Raw genomic sequence first — 18914 nt, 5'->3', positions numbered from 1 at the left:
ACTCCTGCCACCTGCATGTCCTCTCGCATCCTTCTCCCTCTGTCATGACCGATGCCAATGTCTAATATGAATAAAATGTGTACTCAAGAATATTGATGTCACTGAAAAAGCTTGAGGGTTAAGTACTTCCCATGTTCTCTTCGTGTTTTTGATAAAGAAGCCCTGGCCACCAGGTTTCTCTGATGAAGGTCAACTTAAAGGAAATGACTTATTTTCTATCAATTACACACCCCATGGAGCATTGAATTCATGGAGTTTTTTGTTTTGTTTTTGTCGCATTCCTAAGCCAATAATTTGATTACCAGCGGAAAGATGCTAATGTATCCGGTAGGAGACTCAAAGGAGTCTCTTTGTGTCTCCTACCGGAAATACACCCGGTCATCAAATTATTGGCTTAGGAATGCGTCAAAAACAAAAACATCTCCATGAATTCAATGCTTCATGGGGTGGGTAATTGATAGAAAATAAGTCATTTTTTGGGTGAACTATCCCTTTAAGGTCAACTACTATCTGGTAATGTTGGTCTGACAGAGGCATCTGCTTTTTATTTTCATTTACAGTATGACATCAGTTATTCATCTGTAAGTAGGGCTGTCAAGATCATGACATTTAACGTGACGATTAATTGTCATACAAATAATTGCGATTAACGATTTAATTGGTGTTTTTGGCTTTGAACATTGGAACTTATAAATAAATTAAAATAAATATGTAGGCTTTTAGGCTTCGTAAACAAAAATTGCACAGGGTAGATGATATGACAAATAGCTTGCATTTACAAAGAACTGACTGACATATTTGTAATAGTGGAAATAGCCGATCTACAAGCTTGTGAGATTTTAGATCTGCTATTTCCACAAAAAAAAAGTTAAAATGTATTAACATTTGTCAACTTGATGATTATGAGGATTTTCCTCAAATAATTGTGATTATCTCAAATAATTGTGATTTGGTCTGATCTGTAATCAGCTTTTTATTTTTCATTTATGACATAAATTATTAATAATTAAGGCCATCTATCAGTAATGACCGAGATGGTGGAATAAAAGTAAAGAGTGGTGTTAAAACAGAGATGGAATGAGAGAATGTGAGGCGTGCATTTGTTTCTCACAGGCAGCCACTTGTCCTTGAACTCAGGTCTACGCCAACAGGGCCCCGCTGCTAGGAATTCCACAGGGAGCTCCATGGTAGACTGCATGAGACTGGCAGTATTTACATAAATCTGCATGTGTCACCAGGCCTCGCTGCAGTTATTAAGCCTCTATTGAAAGGGTCTAACCTAGAGGTGTCTACTGTTTATAATTAGTAACACATCTATATCAAATCTACTCTTCATCCCTTCAAGTTAAATCACTGAAAAAGCTGTCTTCTCCAACAATTTTATATACGTTCCAATCACTATAGTTCGTGCTCGTCACCACACTGAGACTGCCCTTATTAAAGTTCTAAAATACTTGTGTCTAAACACTGACTCGGGCAAAGCTTCCATCCTGGTGTTACTGGATGTTAGTGCTGTGTTCAAATCTGACCATACTAAACAGACTGAAAAACTGGGTTGGGCTCCCTGGCACAGTTCAAAATAGGTTCAATTGTTATCGGGTCAAAAGTTGAATAGCCACATCAATGACAATGTCAACCTATTAGCATCTCAAAATCTAGAAATAATTAGAGAATTCATGTCCAAAGAAGAAGAACATCGTGCAACATGCTTTTATCACAAGCAGGTTAGATTACAGTAATGTTCTTCTCGCAGGTCCCTTCTAAAAGCCTATCAGACAGCTCATTCAGAATGCAGTTGCTATAGATCTAACTAGATCTAAGAAAGCTGAACACATTTCAACAATTATCAGATATTTGCACTAGCTTCCAGAGAACCGTATAATCGATTCTCTGGAAGTGATCATCTTCAAATCACCCAATGGTTTACTAACTCCCAGAAGTAAAAATGAACACACAAACAAAAATCATATTTAGGTATTTAGTCATTAGCTGTATGCTTGGAACAAACAAAAGGATGATTATTTTAAATCAAGCAACAACAACAACAAAATTCAGCTTACACCCGTTTCTGGCTTATCTTTTTATCTTTCTCTTCTGTGTTTTATGCTTTTAAGTGACCTTTATGTCTTTGAAAGCCTTTTTATGCATTAAAAGGGCACATTGAATTGCCCTTGTGTATAAAATGTACTAAACAAATATACTTTAACTTGCCTCTATGAGTCATGCTCAGACACACTATCTATGCAGGTTCAACATTAAGGGACATTGGTAACCTTCATCAAAATTGCCTGAAGTCATAACGGAAACATATTGACTTATTCATGCTAATGAAAATTATTTTGTCTGCCTTCAGCCACAATTAAATTTACTGTACCCTGCTCATACAGATACAGAATGCTTACACACGCACATGCATGCAAGCACACGTACTCGCACAGACACACACAAATACACATGAATGTTAACAGTCAGAGTTAAAGTACAGTCACACTCAGCATATTATGCTTTAATATACTGTACGTCTTGTCTATATTGACAACACCTTAAGGAGCGTTCTAGCAGCTGTTCTCTTGAGCCTCCATAGCAGGCAAACATTGTTGAGGATGATGTCATCATCTACTGTATCTGCTCCACAGAGCCTACACACAACTGGCCGTGCAGCACTGTGGAGAGTAATAAAGTACATTTACATGAATACTGTACTTACAGTATGTTTTGAGTATCTGTACTTTACTTGAGTATGTGTACGGAGTAAATGACATGTACACATCACATTGTGACATCTGCTATTTTCACATTTTTTTATATTTTGGGGACATTTCTGGAACGGGTCGCTCAACAGTAAAAAAAAAAAGAAAAGAAAAAGAAAGTAGAAATTCTAATGAAATCTCGGTGCGCTGTGCACTGCTGGATGTCTGCTTGGAGCGGGAGGCGGTCCTCGCTCTGAGTAGCGCTCCAACCTTTTTATAAACCAGCTCCGCGCTCACGTCAAAATCGCGTCGCTCCGCTCGCGCTCCGCTCACATGCTCTGCCCCCTACTGCACTGTGCTATATTATTTTATGTGTGTGTTTAAACAACGGCTGGGTCCATTTGGTTCTGTATATCTGTACACTGCCAGAGCAAACAAACACGGTGGAGTGAGCCTTGCTTTCACCCATTATACACCAGCAGTTACACACAAGAGACATGTCATTGAGAAGATCCAAAATACCTACATAAAACAATAACGGGTGGCCGTAGTTTATGGCTTGCGACGATGTTCATGGTGCTTCATGGAATCTCAACTGCAGGACTGGCAAACTCAATTCTGCCTAATTGACCCGCATTTCTAACATCAGCAACTAAACACGTCCTTACAGGTACAAAAATACAAATTTAAAAACAAATAGGCATCGATAGCAGCCGCGACTTGCAAACTAAAATCTGTCTCAAGTTGTTGTGTTGACAGACACAGCTGTGAAGAATGGATTCTCCGACCAATCAGTAGCAGCAGCGTTATACGTCACTGCTTTGGCCCCGCTTAGCCTAGCTCGGACCTATCCAGGAGTGGGTACTTTTTAGGCACTCATTTCATACCACTTTGACACTACTCAGCCCAATTCCTTGTAGTGGAAACGGTGCCACAAGTAGGCGGGTGTCGGGTGGGGTGGTGGGGAGCCATGCCAGTGGAAATCCGGCATAAGCTGTTGAGTAATATTTGACCAGGTGTATATATACTTTGACTCAAGTACTGTTCAAGAAGTTCGCCGACGGCAGTGTTCTGTGTTAAAGACAGTAGTGTTCGGTGATAAAGAAAGTAGTGTTCAGAGACAGTATAGTGTTCAGGGTGTTCAGACAGTAGTGTTCAGGGTGTTCAGTGACAGTAGTGAATAAAACAATAGCCAGCACTGAATTAAAAGTACCAGAAGGACTTTGGAGTGCTGGCTATTGCTATATTTACCCTTGAACCATTGTGAGCCGTGCACCCGCAAACTGCGCCACATAAACTGAGAGTGTATATTTTATTTTCTACAGGGACAGTAGTGTTCAGTAGGGTTCAGGGTGTAGGACTCACCTTGTAAGAGTGTCTGGTTCTTGTTTACAGGTCCTCTGTACTCCACCTGGTAGCGTTTGACCTGGAAGCCTGGAACACAACTCTGATGACCTTCCTGTGCCTGACCTCCTGCATAGACAACCTGAAATCAAATGTATTCAAATCAAATGAATATTGAACTAGACAAGCGTGCTCCTCTCAGCACAGGTCTCCGCCAGGCCAGGTTGCCTACCCAGGGCCTGCAATTAATGGAGGTCAGCCAATTGTGTGAGGTTTGGACAAAATCTGTAGGAGTAGTAGCAGAAAGTGTTTTGAAGAAAATGACAGAAAATGTAACCTGGCACAAGCGTCATGATCCAAGGAATCCAGGGGGAAAAAATATGTTGATTGTACAACCTATACGGTTCAACAGTTATTGGCCCAAACGTGAAGTGGGCTGTTGTAGCACCACCATGAGGATATTTGAAAAAACTTGGGATGTCGGTTCTTCCTTGGCAAAGTGGGAATATGCGTGCAAAGTTTCCCAGCAATCGGGCGCCAAATTCATGATGTGTGGAATTTTGCAAACGGGCTACCCCCACAAACTTTGGATGCCAATCAGAATGGAATATGAGAAATGTGGCAGATATGTCTTGATCACAAGACTACAGAGATAATGTATACCGATTTGCATGAGGTTTGGACAAAAACTGTGTCGGCCTGGCGGAGACAACAAACTGACACTAACAAGATATACTACTCACAACATATACTACTCACACATGCTGGTACCAGTGGCGGAACAACTCAAAGCCGGGCCGGTAGGCACAGCACAATGATCAGGCCCCCCCCTGCGCACAGCCCGCGTGGAACTGGGGAAAACCTTTTTTCCCCGGTTTTTAGTTACTTTATTTTGGTTTTAGGGTTAGGCGGAGCACGGGTGAGGCGTGAGGTTTTAGGGTGAGGTGGAGCACGCAAAGTGCGTCTAATTCTAATAAATTAAAGGTCCATGTGATCTAACGGCCCGGGGTCGCAGGCCCGTAGGCGGCCGCCTACCTAGGCTACCCGGACGCTCCGCCACTGGCTGGTACCCTTCCCTGTCACCAATCACTCCTGACACTTTCCTCCTGTTCCACCCTGCCTGCACTCTCTTCTTCACCTCTCTTTCACACTCCTCATTACTTTGGATAGAAATGTTAAATGCACACAGTATGCTTTCAAACCCCAACCTTACATGTATCCAGATATCTGATATTCATGTCCCTGTTTGTATAGTGTGCAATTCTGAACAGCAGGTAGCTGTGTTGTTAAAGCATCCAGGATTTCGAGGTTTAGTTCCAGAAAAAGACCAAATCACCAAGAAAGAAATATTAAGGCCAGAAAAACTCAACACTGAAACACTTCTATAACTGACCTTCCAGCTCTCTCTCAACAGCATGAGAATAATAATGAATACACTAAGAGTTGGAATAATTCCTCTCCCGATAGGTTTGGGAAGGTATGGGATCCATTCTTTCAATTTGTCCGGAAGTTGAATCCATCTTTGATCAGAGATACGGATGTGTGAGGTCTGGGGGATCACTGATATGATGGGTTTGCTGTGGCAGGGGTGTGGTGCTGTATAGCGGATTTTAAACGTGACATAGATATGTATTGCTTGACTGGTGTTTTTTGTTCTGGTTTTGTTTGTCTTGTTTGGTCTGTTTATATATATATATATTTTATATGGATATATATCTTGTTTTTAATTTATGTCTTTGTGTCTTCATGTTTGGGGTGATAATTGAATGTGTCTATTGAATGTTGTATTTTATTGGCTGCTTTAAAAAGCTTTTCTGTACCTTATGTTTTTTTAATGTTGAATACTGCTGCAGAAAAATCCAATAAACAAAATTAAAAAAAAAAAAAAAAGAGTTGGAATAATTCCAACATGGAATAATTCCACCATCATAATATCACATCAGGTACTGTATAATGGAAGAGGACCGCTTTTAAAATTGTCAATTTTTATTGAATAAATATATTGCTGACTCAAGTCATTAATGCACAGACCACAAGTTCAACATTGTGGGTTTACCCAGGCAAAGGGCTGGGGTTGCATGGCAACTATCCTCCCTGCCCGTAAATTCCTGCCTTACTTCACGGTTCTCAATAAAGCAGGGACATCATAGACATTAATGCATCCTCATAATGCATTGTGCATGTTGTAATGGATTATGAAGGGATATAGTATAATGCATTATAGATATAAGTGCTATAACTGGTCAATGTCCTTTCAGATGAACAAAATATTACAAGTGCTGCTCTTGGAAACATCAGCCTTTAACCCTTCAGTGTTAAAGGGTCAATATTTGTGAAAAGGGAATTTGAAAATATATATCAAAACCAATGATGCAAAGGCGTTTTATGAAAATGGTAGAACATCTTCGGCATCAGACTAATAATGCATGCTACAGGTCAAACAGTAAATCTGTTTCTTTCATTCTGTATGAAGCTGCTTTTTAGTTGACATCAGGTTAAATTTTTCATTGTGTGGTACTGAGAGAAATGTATTCATGCTCAGACAAATGGATTGGACTGCCATGTCCAAATGGAATATAAAATACCTGAAATCTCAGTGGTGTCACTGTCACACTTTACCTTCTCACAGATCATTTCACAGCACTGTGTTTAAAGAGCAGAAACTAGGAAATTCCAGGAAACCTCTCAGATGAATTAGATGACTATTCACAGATGCCTAAGGCATGTCAATCTTCTCCAGAGGCAGCCGAATGCTACTAAGGCACGATCATGGCAATGATAATGGAATCCTTATTTTTGTAGAGAGAAAAACAAATGGGTAGATGGAGGAGACAGAGGTCCAGTGGTAATAGATTCATGGCATCCGTCTTCTGTAAGAGATGAGTGGTGTTCTACCAACAAAACCAATGTGGGCTGAAAACCTGTTGCCTGATTCTACGAAGTTTCAAGGAACATGCAGGAATTACTTTAGATATATCATATAGATTAGATACAGATTTGACAGACCAGACGGATAGACGGACGTACATACGGACAGCTAGATATCGAATCAGACATGTTTCATTTCACCATACATAAATGGGAGGAGAAATGTGCAGGGATAGAAAAACAATTGATTTGTTCCCTCTTAGGATATAGGCGTCAATATGTGCACTTATGCATGTATTTACTATGGTATGATCATTCAGATTGAAAGGGACATTTTGTGTAACAGTCACAGAAAGTAAACTAGAGCGAATAAAGTTTCAAAATGCACCAGTATCTTTATTTACTTCATAAGTTTTATTTAAACGATTTCGATCAATGAACCTCAGTTGGCTATGGCAGTGACAAATGACCCGCAACCCAAACAACTTGAAACAAAAAGGAGCCAAATAGACAGGGAGGTCGTACCTTTTCAACTATAGTCAATCAAAGCCCACCTAACCTGATTGGTGATGTTATCACGCTTTGGACTCAAAAAGATGGCAAATTGCAACATAATCAAAGTTTGAATGGGTCCAAACAGGGCTCTCTTCCCGGGCTCAAGCCTATCAGTGAAGCGCATCAAACAGTGATGCACTGGGACAAATGATAGCAGATAAGGGTTGAGATGTCTTTGGACCCAGATTCAAGGGGTCATTGACAATTGTTATCAGTCTGTGGCTGAGGCTATTGTTGGTCTGATGGAACCCGCTTTGGTTGTTAGAAGTGAAGGAATGTGGTCTTCATTTGTCTCTGCACGTAGTTTATCTGTCCTTATGGGCTTTCTCCTTTCTCAATGACTGCCATTTATCAAAAGTAACTGCTGCTGAGGGTACCTTCTCCTTGAGTGCTGCACCAGCTCCAACTGGGCCTTGAGCATCACAATCCTCCACATAGCGCTTTAAAGTGTCTGTTTCTCTCCCTCTCTGTTTTACAATCCACATGCACACACACTAATATATCTACCATTAAGCTTTGTCAGACAATACCTACAGTATGTTCAACAATGTAAGTTAAACAGCTTGTATTAGAAAGTTGTAGGTTGACCTTGTGTATCCCCACTGGAAGCCTGAGGAAGGGGGAGGAGGATCTATCAAATAACACACCGTGACCACAGTACTAAATGGATAAGAACAAAAACAAGTTCTAAGCTATCAGGTGCCAGGAAAAAGAGTAAAGAAGAAGAGGAGAGAAGCATAAAGACAAAGGCATGCAGCATTGCAGCAGCTATGTAATCTTTTAAAGATATTTATAGTCTAGTAGCCTAAAGATTAGACACATATAGATAGGCAGACAGACAAAAAGACAGACCCTTTTCAAGATGGCTTTCAAGTGCCACAACGTAAAAAAGAAAAGAAAAAGTAATACAAGACCACTTTACGGAAGTCTGTTAAACAAAATTATATATCATACAAATCTCTCTCTCTCTCTCTCTGCGATTTAATCTCATCTACATTTTGTTGGTAAACTCAATGAGCCCCAAACGTTTGCGCAAATTGTATTAGAAGGAAAATGTGTTGTCTCTTCTGCCCTGCTGACTTTCATGGCAAAACACCCACTAATAATTATCCAAAAGCAAAACAAGCTGCATTTCATGTAATGCTTCGCAGAACAGATAAGGACGAGACAGTCGCTTCCAATATGAGTCTAGACCAGGCGGCAAGGTTTCGCTCTTGAAAATGAAGCGGAAGTATTGAAAACACTGTAGTTCTCATTAATGGCCCAGCAACACTGATTCCCCTCCTCCGGTGGCAAAATCATTTTCATTCCATTTAAGTCAATGGGAACTTCACCCAACTTGGTTTTATTAACTTTATTAACACACAGCATGATGTGTTTTTGTAGATTATGGTCCCAATTAGTTTTTAAATTGATGATGAAGACAACTACGTTGTGATTGGGTTCTGCTGAGTGAAGAAGACCCACCCCTCGCACCACTTCACACCAATAACACGCTGATTGCGGTTGCAGTCACAGTCATTTCACTTAACTAGAGGTAAAAATGGGTCTGTAGACCCATTTTGTAGAAATCAATGGGTGATATCACGCTCCCTTTGTCACGTTTTTTTTATGATCTAGAGACAAATCTGAGAGATTCATGTGAGGCTTTCAATTTCCAGCCTTTTAAACCTTATAGTTGACCGGAGGCCTCCTCCTGTTTTTGCTCTACACTAAATATCTTTGCAGAAAATAGCTGATCTACAAGCTCACTTGACCTTGTAAGAAAGCCATTTTCGCCACCAGGGTGGCAAAAATGGTCCATGTGGTTAAATGAAGGCATAGTGTTCAGATTTAAAATAGCCCATACCTATAAATAAGACATTGCTATTGAAAATGTTTTCCTGTTGCTTGTAAATCGGCTGTTAGTCACTACTTTTGTATCACCCTGTGTTTACTTAACATAACAATTGTTTTTCTTTTTTACCCATCGTTTCCCTCTATACCAGCAGTCATCAGACACTGGAGTACTGTGGTGGTGTTTACCTGCAGAAACACACTTTATAACACTTATAAACAATTTATAACAGTATATTAACAGTATTGACTACTATACATGTAAATGGTACACTTGGCTAAGTATACATAATTATAGTCAAAGTGTACAGAGACAATCTATTCCTAGTAGTGTGTTGTGTTGTAAGTGAACGTCTTTGTGTTGTTTATCAATGGTTTGGTTCTAGCAGCTGTGTCAGGCCATCAACCATGGTAATGTCTTGTTAGACCTCTCTTCTGATTTGGTTCTATCCAATTAATCAAATTGTCTTTTGGATAAACCAACATCTTCGTACGTACACACACACACACACACACACACACACACACACACACACACACACACACACACACACACACACACACACACACACACACACACACACACACACACACACACACACACACACACACACACACACACACACACACACACACACACACACACACACACACGGGACCATTGTAATTTACTTTATCAATGTTTACTTGTTGATGTTCTTGTTTTTAATTGCAGAAGCACTCAGGATCAGTTAGGCTAGATAGGCTATAGCAATGGGCAGGGCAGTGTAGATAATTGAATTATGCAGTGGGTTCTCACAGCAAAATGAGGGCAATGATTCATTACTAAACACAGAGAGACAATACTTTGCATCTCATATCGAATTTAGAATATGAGTAAAACATTAATAAACCATGTTAAATATTAACAACATGAACCTTAGCATCCCTATTCTGGCATGACATAGCAGGTGAAAATTCAGCAAAAATGTACATTTGGCAAAGAAAGGCGACCTGCAAGCATACAATGCGTCACAATGACATATTTAGGGTTCAAGTGGTTATACTGTATAAATCTTAGATAATATAGAGTACCGAAGTCCTGACGCCTGGTGGCCACGTCCTGTTAGTCAATTGTAGGTCGGGATGCAATGATTCACTCAACTCACGACTCAAATATGATTCACAATACTGGATTCACACACAACATGATTTTCTCACAATTCTCTAAACAAAACGAGATGGTCATTTCAGAACGGTGTTATAACGCTGATTCCCAGAAAGAAACACCCCAAAACAATACTGCATTGTTTGTCCTGTGGGTCTGAGCCGATTACAGGGCTCCCTCTGAGTCTGTGGGTGGACATGATGCCACTCCATCAGATCAGAATCATCTCTAACAGTAGCAGCATTTATTAACTGACCAATAATCTAAACTGTACACAGTACACTGCTGCGTTTACAATTTACCTTATGCCTAATTTATAATCCGTAATACAACGGTGTTGCATGCCAAAACAAAGGAGGGGTGCGTTGAACAAGCAAATTCAAAACTAGATAATGCACTTAAAAACATGTGATATATCTGTAGCAATAATTATCCATCTTGCGATGCATCGTTACATCTCTTTTTACAGCAATTATTTCCTCCCCACACACATTTGTGTTTTGTCACTGCTGCTGTAATCTCTCAAGAACAGATTCCGACCTGCGGTGGAATCTGTCGGAGCGGTTCGTCCTAACCAGTGCGCATTGGCTAAAAGTGGGCGTGCCTTCAGATCAGGAAGTGGGCCGCGCTTTACCCAATCAAATGTAGTGGGCGGGATTCACGTGTCCATCCACCATGATCCACCCTCCCCCCCTCGAAACTAGCCGAAACTAATTTAACAATAGCGTCCTCGGAGCGGACAAAACCACGGAAAGATATTCACATTTTAAATTACTCTTTCATCATAGAAACAAGTGGGCTTATAACCAAAACCATCCATGTTCTCTGGGAGAAGTGGTGTTAGTGTTCCGTGTAGAAATATTGTTAGTGGGAATGAAAACATGGTCGCACCAACCGGAAGTGATGCGCTATAGGCAGACATGAAACCGGTGTTTCCCTGCGCTCTAGTCTAACATTATACTCCTGCCAGACTCCACAGAATATCAGAAAAGCAGAGGTCGCTGTTTTTCATTTTCTGTGGGGTCTGGCTACGCGAGACTACTGCTGCTGTAATCTTCTGACTCACCTGCCAGTGAGGAGCCCCCACTGGGAGGACGTAGAGCCCCCGTTCTACTCCTCCCGCCCAACAGTCCCTGCTAACAGGCGCCGCCCCAGCCCGTGGGAGTATGTGCAATGACCAATATCACCAACCCCGCCTCGCTTCCCTCCCCCGAACACGGGCCAATTGTGTTCGTACAGACGCTCGACAAAGCCGGTTGCACCGCAGTGGATTCGAACCCCCAGCCTCCGCGGTGGTGGGCAGGCACTTTACCACTGCGCCACCCAAGCGCATCGTTACATCTCTAATGGTATATTGAAATAGCAATGTGTCTCCATATTTTAACAGAGCATTAAATGTTTCTCCATTCCCTCTCCTGTCCCATTGACCTTCCAGGTGTCCTGAGATGGGATGTTGTTGATGTCCATGTTTGGAAGGCTGCCATGCTGCAGCCTGTGCTCTAATGGATTGATAAAAACAGAATCAATCATGAAAAGGAAAATGAAGTGAAGCTTGTTGAACTCTAATGCACAAAACCCACCAGGCGCGCAAGCATAAGCGCACAGACGCTGCTTCTCTTCCACTCCATGTTAATGAAAGAAGCCGTTCTCACTCTGCTCGCACACGTCAAGATTTTTCTTCCGCTCTGAGAGGAAAACAAAAAAAGCTTTTCCGCGTGCATTCTCATATAAATACATCGTATCTCATGCACAAACCTGCACGCGCAATACAGCGTATGTGCAGACGCTTTTGGTGGGTTCGGTTCTAATGCACCTAATCTTCAGTGGACTTAATCGTCATTTCCCAACGGCCATGAAAGGCCTCAGTGTCCTCATCTCTCCTCCATGCATTAAGGAGCTCCCATGATTTAGGGTGATGGGAGCTGCAGGGGAATAAGAGGAAAGACAAGTAAACTGCCAAAGAGTACAAGTTCTTCATCAGACATCACACAGCGCCCACGGACCCTGCCTACACACAGCAGCAACAGCCTAGTCTTCATCAACACATAGTAAGACAAGCCGTAGGCTTCTCTGAATAGAGAGCGGCTCGAACCATGAAGTGCAGCTGTGCTTCTGCCAGTGGCTTTAAATGTTGCTTTAAAATAATGTCTACCTCTGCTGGTGGAAATTGTCCTGCAACCTTAACGAAATGAAGTCAAAGTTGTCTGTAACTTCTTCAAAACACAGTGGGTTTGGCCGGCAGCAGACCTATGTTAATGGACCCTGCCACAAAGCTTGCGATAACGCTGTTTTAAATAAATATATGTCTCAATTAGACACCCTCTAGTGCTCTGCTTTAATGCCAGACACTACAGTATAACAGCCTCATTGGGAGGACAGACCCAATAAAAGGCGATTAGTTACTAAGCCCCTGATACGTACGCACACATACAGTACAAAGCTTATGGAGTAGAGAACAGCCTCATTGGGAGGACATACCAATAAAAGGCGATTACTTAGCCCCCGGTACGAACACATACAAAACAGTGTGACCTTATGGAGTAGAGAGCAGAGTTTCCCCTAGGATAGTTTTTTGCAGCAGTGACATTGAGGTGCACGTTGCTGAGGTGCGCACTAATACCTCACACTGTAGTGTGCAGATCGCCAGAGGCTTTAGTGTGACTGCCTGTGCTGACACACCAGAAGGGATCAGGTGGCTGCACTGCAAATGAAATGGCTTCAAACAAACACCTCAGTTGGAATAGAGTAAGCCAACAATGTTCTTTTCTTTCAAAGGGTGCGTGTGTGCATGCGTGTGTGTGTGCGTGCGTGTGTGTGACAGAGTTAGCCCCAAAAAAAAAAACTTTCAAAGTGTGTGTGTGTGTGTGTGTGTGTGTGTGTGTGTGTGTGTGTGTGTGTGTGTGTGTGTGTGTGTGTGTGTGTGTGTGTGTGTGTGTGTGTGTGTGTGTGTGTGTGTGTTTTCACACTTGCCTGTGCTGTCTTTGCAGGTCCATGGTGGACAGGGGTAATTAGTGCAACTGGGAGCACCTGACCAGTCTCCAAGGAGTATTTAAAACCTGGCTGTTCAGGACTGGTCTCTCTCTCTCTCTCTCTCTCCAAGTCCATTCAACCAGCAGCTAGTGTTTTTCTTTTTCTTTCTCTTTTATGGTATTTGTATTAACAAGAACACACAATAAGCTTTGAGAGCGTATTTCCATTGTGGTCCTTTGAGTGCAAATATGTGTTTAAACTGAAGGCCATGTGCTGGGGGTGTATTAATGTATATCAATAATACACATTTATACGATTTCAACATACTAGACAAAAATAGCAAAAAGAACGGAAAAATTATCGTTACTGTAAATGGAACCTGTATGGTGTCAGCCAAGCTTTTGGTTTAAGTTCCACATTTTACTACACCTTTAAGGCAGAGATGCTCGTAGGCCTGCGTCCTGCGTCCTGCGTCGCTGACGCACCATATTGCGAAAGGACGCATTCATGACAACTCTAGTGCGTCCATGGGACGCAGCTCCGATTAGCTCCGATAATATATAATATTTGTCAGCTGTGATCTACATGGACTCTCTCGGTTAGGCACAAGCCCCCAGAACCCAGTGCTTACATTGAAGCGAAATGGACATGCTGGCCATTCGTAGGTACTGCAGCTTAAAACGGATGGGGCCACTGCAAATGTACGAGCAAAAACGGTTTCGACCAATGGGCTTGACTCACGAGCTTGCGCACAAGCTTGCGCACAGGGACGCGCACCTCTGTGACGTAAAACGCGTCACTTCTGTGACGCAGAACGGATCACAGTGGCCCCAAATATAATAGGCTACGCCCATCACACTTTACAACCCGGAAGAAGGGGTGAATTCGCTTCATGCGCTGTGTGAGCAACTCAATGCAAGTGGACGGGAGGCGATATCCGGTGCCCTCTCTATTATTTTTAACTCTATGGTTAGGCACCGTTGGTGGAGAAGTATAACTCTCCGGTTAGACACCGTTGTACTGGAGAAGTATAACTCGGTTAAACGGCGTTGTGTGGCAGAAGCAGCAGCACAGCCCCTCGCTGTTAGTCTACGCTACACACACAGAGAGAGAGAGAGAGACGGCATGAGGACCTGCTCTTAAACGTGTTAAAACGTCTTGGATAGACCACTGTCTGGAATAATAACTGATCATCATACATACAGGTCTACTACTAATCTTTGTTGCTGTTGTCATCTTAAATTGACCAGCCAAAGTAAAATCCCCGATTTTAGAGTGTTCTCCCACTTGCTTGGAGATCAGAGTGAGTGGTGGATTAACGCATGTTGCCAATCAGCTGTGTAACATTAGCAGGTTAACGATGGCTCGTTGATCCTATGCATTTGACCCTGATTTGACCACAAAGGCAAACAAAAGCACTAATTAATGGCAGCTGTAAGTAACCGGTTGTCTATCGTCTGTGTCTTGTGTATGTTTAATAGGCAACTGGATGTTTTCTGTAGCTTAGAGATATCATAACAATTAATTCCCTGAAGAGGGTAGACCCTCTCCCTCATGCTAAACTTAAAGTGACTTATAAGGTTCCACTTCTCCTCAAAAAGACAACTTTATTTTCCTTTCTCAATGACAAGCCTAATAGTATTATTGCATGTTGACTATGTGCAATAACTGCAAGCCAATGTTCATAGGCATTGTCAGTATTTGTCTTCATTATTTCTTGAATTCCTATTTCTTTATTTGCCAATACTTCCACTGTAAGCCAGTGTTTTCAGTCTACACAATAAATAGTAAAAATAAATTCTACATTCATAAATAATACAAAATAAAATAATAATAATGATTAAAAGGTTCTATGATTAAATGTATTCTATTGGTCAAAGGTATGTTAAATCCACCTGTTGCCCACTACTAGTATTTCTTACCATAAGGTGTGCTAATACTACAGAATCATATACATTTGAAAAAATATATTTATGATTTTTTAATATATGTATATATATCGGTATCGGTCTTGAAAAGCAGGAACGGGTCGCACTGATCTAGATCTGCTATTTTCACAATATGTATCTGTGGAACTGAATCAAACTAAATTAAGTGCCTCAACTCCTAATTCCTCAGGGTGGGGGGTCCCCAGTTAAAATATGATTATTTTGGGGGGTCGCTGCCTGAAAAGGTTGAGATCCACTGCATCAGGATATAATGTACACAGTCACACACGCATAGAAGATATGGAGATTGGAGATCAAAGAAAACGATAGGGGGGGGGACGTGTAATTGGGGACCCATAAAATGTCCCTGGGACCCATCTAAAAGACCACCCTTGCATCCCAGGACCCATTACATTGAAAACCTAGCAACATCACTGTTGCATTCATCATCCATTCACTTTTTTTCACACTGACAACACTGACTAAGGGCAGGTACACACTGTAGGACTTTTAAAGTGGTCGGAAAGTCATCTGATCGTTAAGCATTACAGGAGTTTATTTCTTGAAATCGGCTGTCATATATCGTTGTGGTTTTCACCCTATTAGTCCATGAGCCAGACAAGATTTCATTATCGAAAGAGTGGGCAACACTATATTAAATTGTTCATAGGGTCAATACGAGTAAATAAATATATGATAACCTCTCCACAGGAGTAGCTTTTTCATGGTTATCACACATTTTGTTATTTTCCCCATACGTACATGACAGGTGAAAAAAATGACAAAATTTAAAAAAGAGTTATCATAATGAAACTTCCTGAGTTGATTACTTACATGAAGACAATGATTTATCGTATTACAAGTTTTCTGAAATTGTATATTTAAATATGCAAATTGGGCATTTAGTCCATGAGCCTGAGCCCCAAAATTGTGCCAGATATTGAATATTCCATCGTTAAAAACCTTTGACTCCAACATCTTAACAAAATGAAATAAGTATGTTGACTCTGGCTTTGTCCAATGTTCCAATGTTGATTCAGGAAAGGTATACAAATTTGGGCATATTTTCCTAATGCCTAATTTGCATATTTAAATATACGATTTCAGAAAACTTGTAATACGATAAATCATTGTCTTCATGTAAGTAATAAACTCAGGAAGTTTCATTATGATAATAACCATGAAAAAGCTACTCCTGTGGAAAGGTTATCATATATTTATTTACTCGTATTGACCCTATGAACAATTTAATATAGGTTTGGTTTTGCCCACTCTTTCGATAATCATTGCTCAATTTTGGGGCTCTGGCTCATAGACTATATAGATTGATCCCCGACCAGGGATTACACACTGTAGGATAGTTCACTAGGATGCTATCCAGGGTCAGACCCAATACATACATTTGTTTTTATTCCAATTCTTTTTAAAAGACGTCTCCCGTGATATATGCGCATCTATCTCTGCGCAGAAGCGGACAGAGTTGCCATGTCCGCTTATTATAAGCAAATTTGGGCTTGTTTTTTCTGTAAAGTTGCTTGAAAGTGTAGTTGCACTACACTTAACCTGCTAGATATTTGAAAACGGTCGGGAAGCCATCGCCAAGCGTAATTATCATGGCCGCATCCTCTCTCAGAGCCTTTCACACACAGCGACCAAAACCACAGTAACCCGCGGGTCAACCCGCGGCGCGGGTGGGTCGAGTCAGGATTTCAGAGGAAATTATGCGGGCTGCGGGTGAGCGGGTCAGCCGCTCTCACACGCAAAAAAAATTAAAAGTCACATGCTCTTGTTTTGTCTTTATTCTTAATAAGAATAAGAATAATAACAATAAAACAGTTTGAATACACTTGGGGTGTATACTTGAAGATTATTTTCCTTCATGATTTTACCGTTTTTTTTTTTTTTACCGCGGGTCGCGGGGCGGGTTGAGCCATAGATTTATAAATGGGTTCGCGGGGCGGGTTGAGGCGGGTTGGGTTCCGTGGCGGGTTGAGGCGGGGCGGGTCATGAAAAAACCCGACCCGCACATCACTAGTACCCGGGGGTTGTTCTCGGAAGACATTCATCTGCACACCGTTTTAGTTTAAAACAGTATGTCTCCGGTTTTTACCATGGTCTCATGAACCAGGTCATGACACTAGCAACACAGCATTAAACAAAGTGTTTATATATATATATATAAACTATAAACTACTTGTGTAAGTATGTTGAAAACAGATAATATTAGACAAAAATATATAGACAAAAATATTAAACACAAATGATTTGATCATGTACTGCAGAATTCAGTGTGTGGGCCCCTGATACATTATATAGAACTGTGATTGAGGTGAGCATGAGACATAAATGCCCCCTAGAAATTGTCATCAAATATTATATTACATATTATAATACACTCAAAATATTGTGGCATGCTTGACCGTTTGATGCACAATGTACTTTACTCCATCTGTACAATACACAATAAAATCCTTACTGTTAATTGAGCTCCCAAGTGTACAAAAAATGGAAGCAAATGGTACAAATGGAACCATAAGGATCGGGTCCAATTTGGTTCCATTTGTACACTCTTCAGAGTTAAATGAACACTGGGATGTTACTGCGTAAAAGACCAGTCAGATACTGGAGATTACAATCTATGCCATTGTGCCTCTGAAAAAAGAGGAATGAACAGCCATTCCACAGTTCCACTATAAGGAAAAGGTCAGAGAGGAAAATAAATAAATAAAAATGGACGGGTCAAATATTTGGGAGACTAAAGTTGATTTGGATTTTTTTCTCTGACTCTGAAACAAGGATGTGTACTTCTGTTTGGGAAGAGTTACTGTAAGCCCAAGGCCCCAGGCCACTCATACAGAAGACATCCAGGGTCAGAAACTCAGCCTGAATGTCTCATTCAGTTTGTTGCCCCAGGCAAGTTCTGAAGGTCAGAGGGCTAACATACCGATCATTTTAGAGAATATGGCAACTGGATTTGTCGATATGAGTCAGCGAGTGTGAGGAGTCTGCAGGACACGCAAACAAGACAAACTGCAGTAGTTTGACACTAGAAGGACTTGTGCAAGAATATATCTCAAGACAAAATGGCTTGAGGATTATAAAAGAAGTACTGTTCAACCTGACAGTGGCAACATAAAGCATGAATGCTGAGACAAGAAATAGCTTTCAGGGCTTCAGAAAATACTCCTATTCGAAACATCTTGATCGCAATTTGGAGAGCCATGTTTCAGATTAACCTGAGGCCGATTCTAAAAATGTCTTCTAAATCCAAACAGTTTTCTGAAAAAAGGTATGTTGCTATATCAGTATCAGCTACATTGCACACAAAAAAAGAAAAAAATAGCAGATCTACAAGCTCATAGTCTACAAGCACGAAGTGGCGTGCTTTCAGCTTGTATATCTGCTGTTGGGTACATGGATTCAGAAATCAGGGAAAGAGACAAAAAAGTTTTACAAACACTGGTGTGTGTGGATTGTGCTCCAGGGAAGTGGAATCAGATGTAACCATATATGTTGTGTGTACTTCATGTACAATATGAGCACCAGGTCAAATGCGGCAGAAGTAGCAATGGTGTT

The 18914-nt window shown here is 41.1% G+C and overlaps 1 protein-coding gene across 1 annotated transcript in view; it reads right to left on the bottom strand.

Moving 5' to 3' along the window:
- Positions 1-18914, bottom strand: part of LOC311046665 (cadherin-13-like) — a 164491-nt gene that overhangs the window by 116907 nt on the left and 28670 nt on the right. The window contains exon 2 of the mRNA XM_084059151.1: positions 4056-4176. Within this exon, the coding sequence (XP_083915277.1) occupies positions 4056-4176 (121 nt within the window). The remainder of the gene's footprint in view (positions 1-4055; positions 4177-18914) is intronic.

This window comes from Gymnoscopelus microlampas (genome assembly GCF_963454915.1).
Source record: "Gymnoscopelus microlampas genome assembly, chromosome: 6".
Lineage (NCBI taxonomy): Eukaryota > Metazoa > Chordata > Actinopteri > Myctophiformes > Myctophidae > Gymnoscopelus > Gymnoscopelus microlampas.
This window is presented reverse-complemented; position numbering and strand designations above follow the sequence as displayed.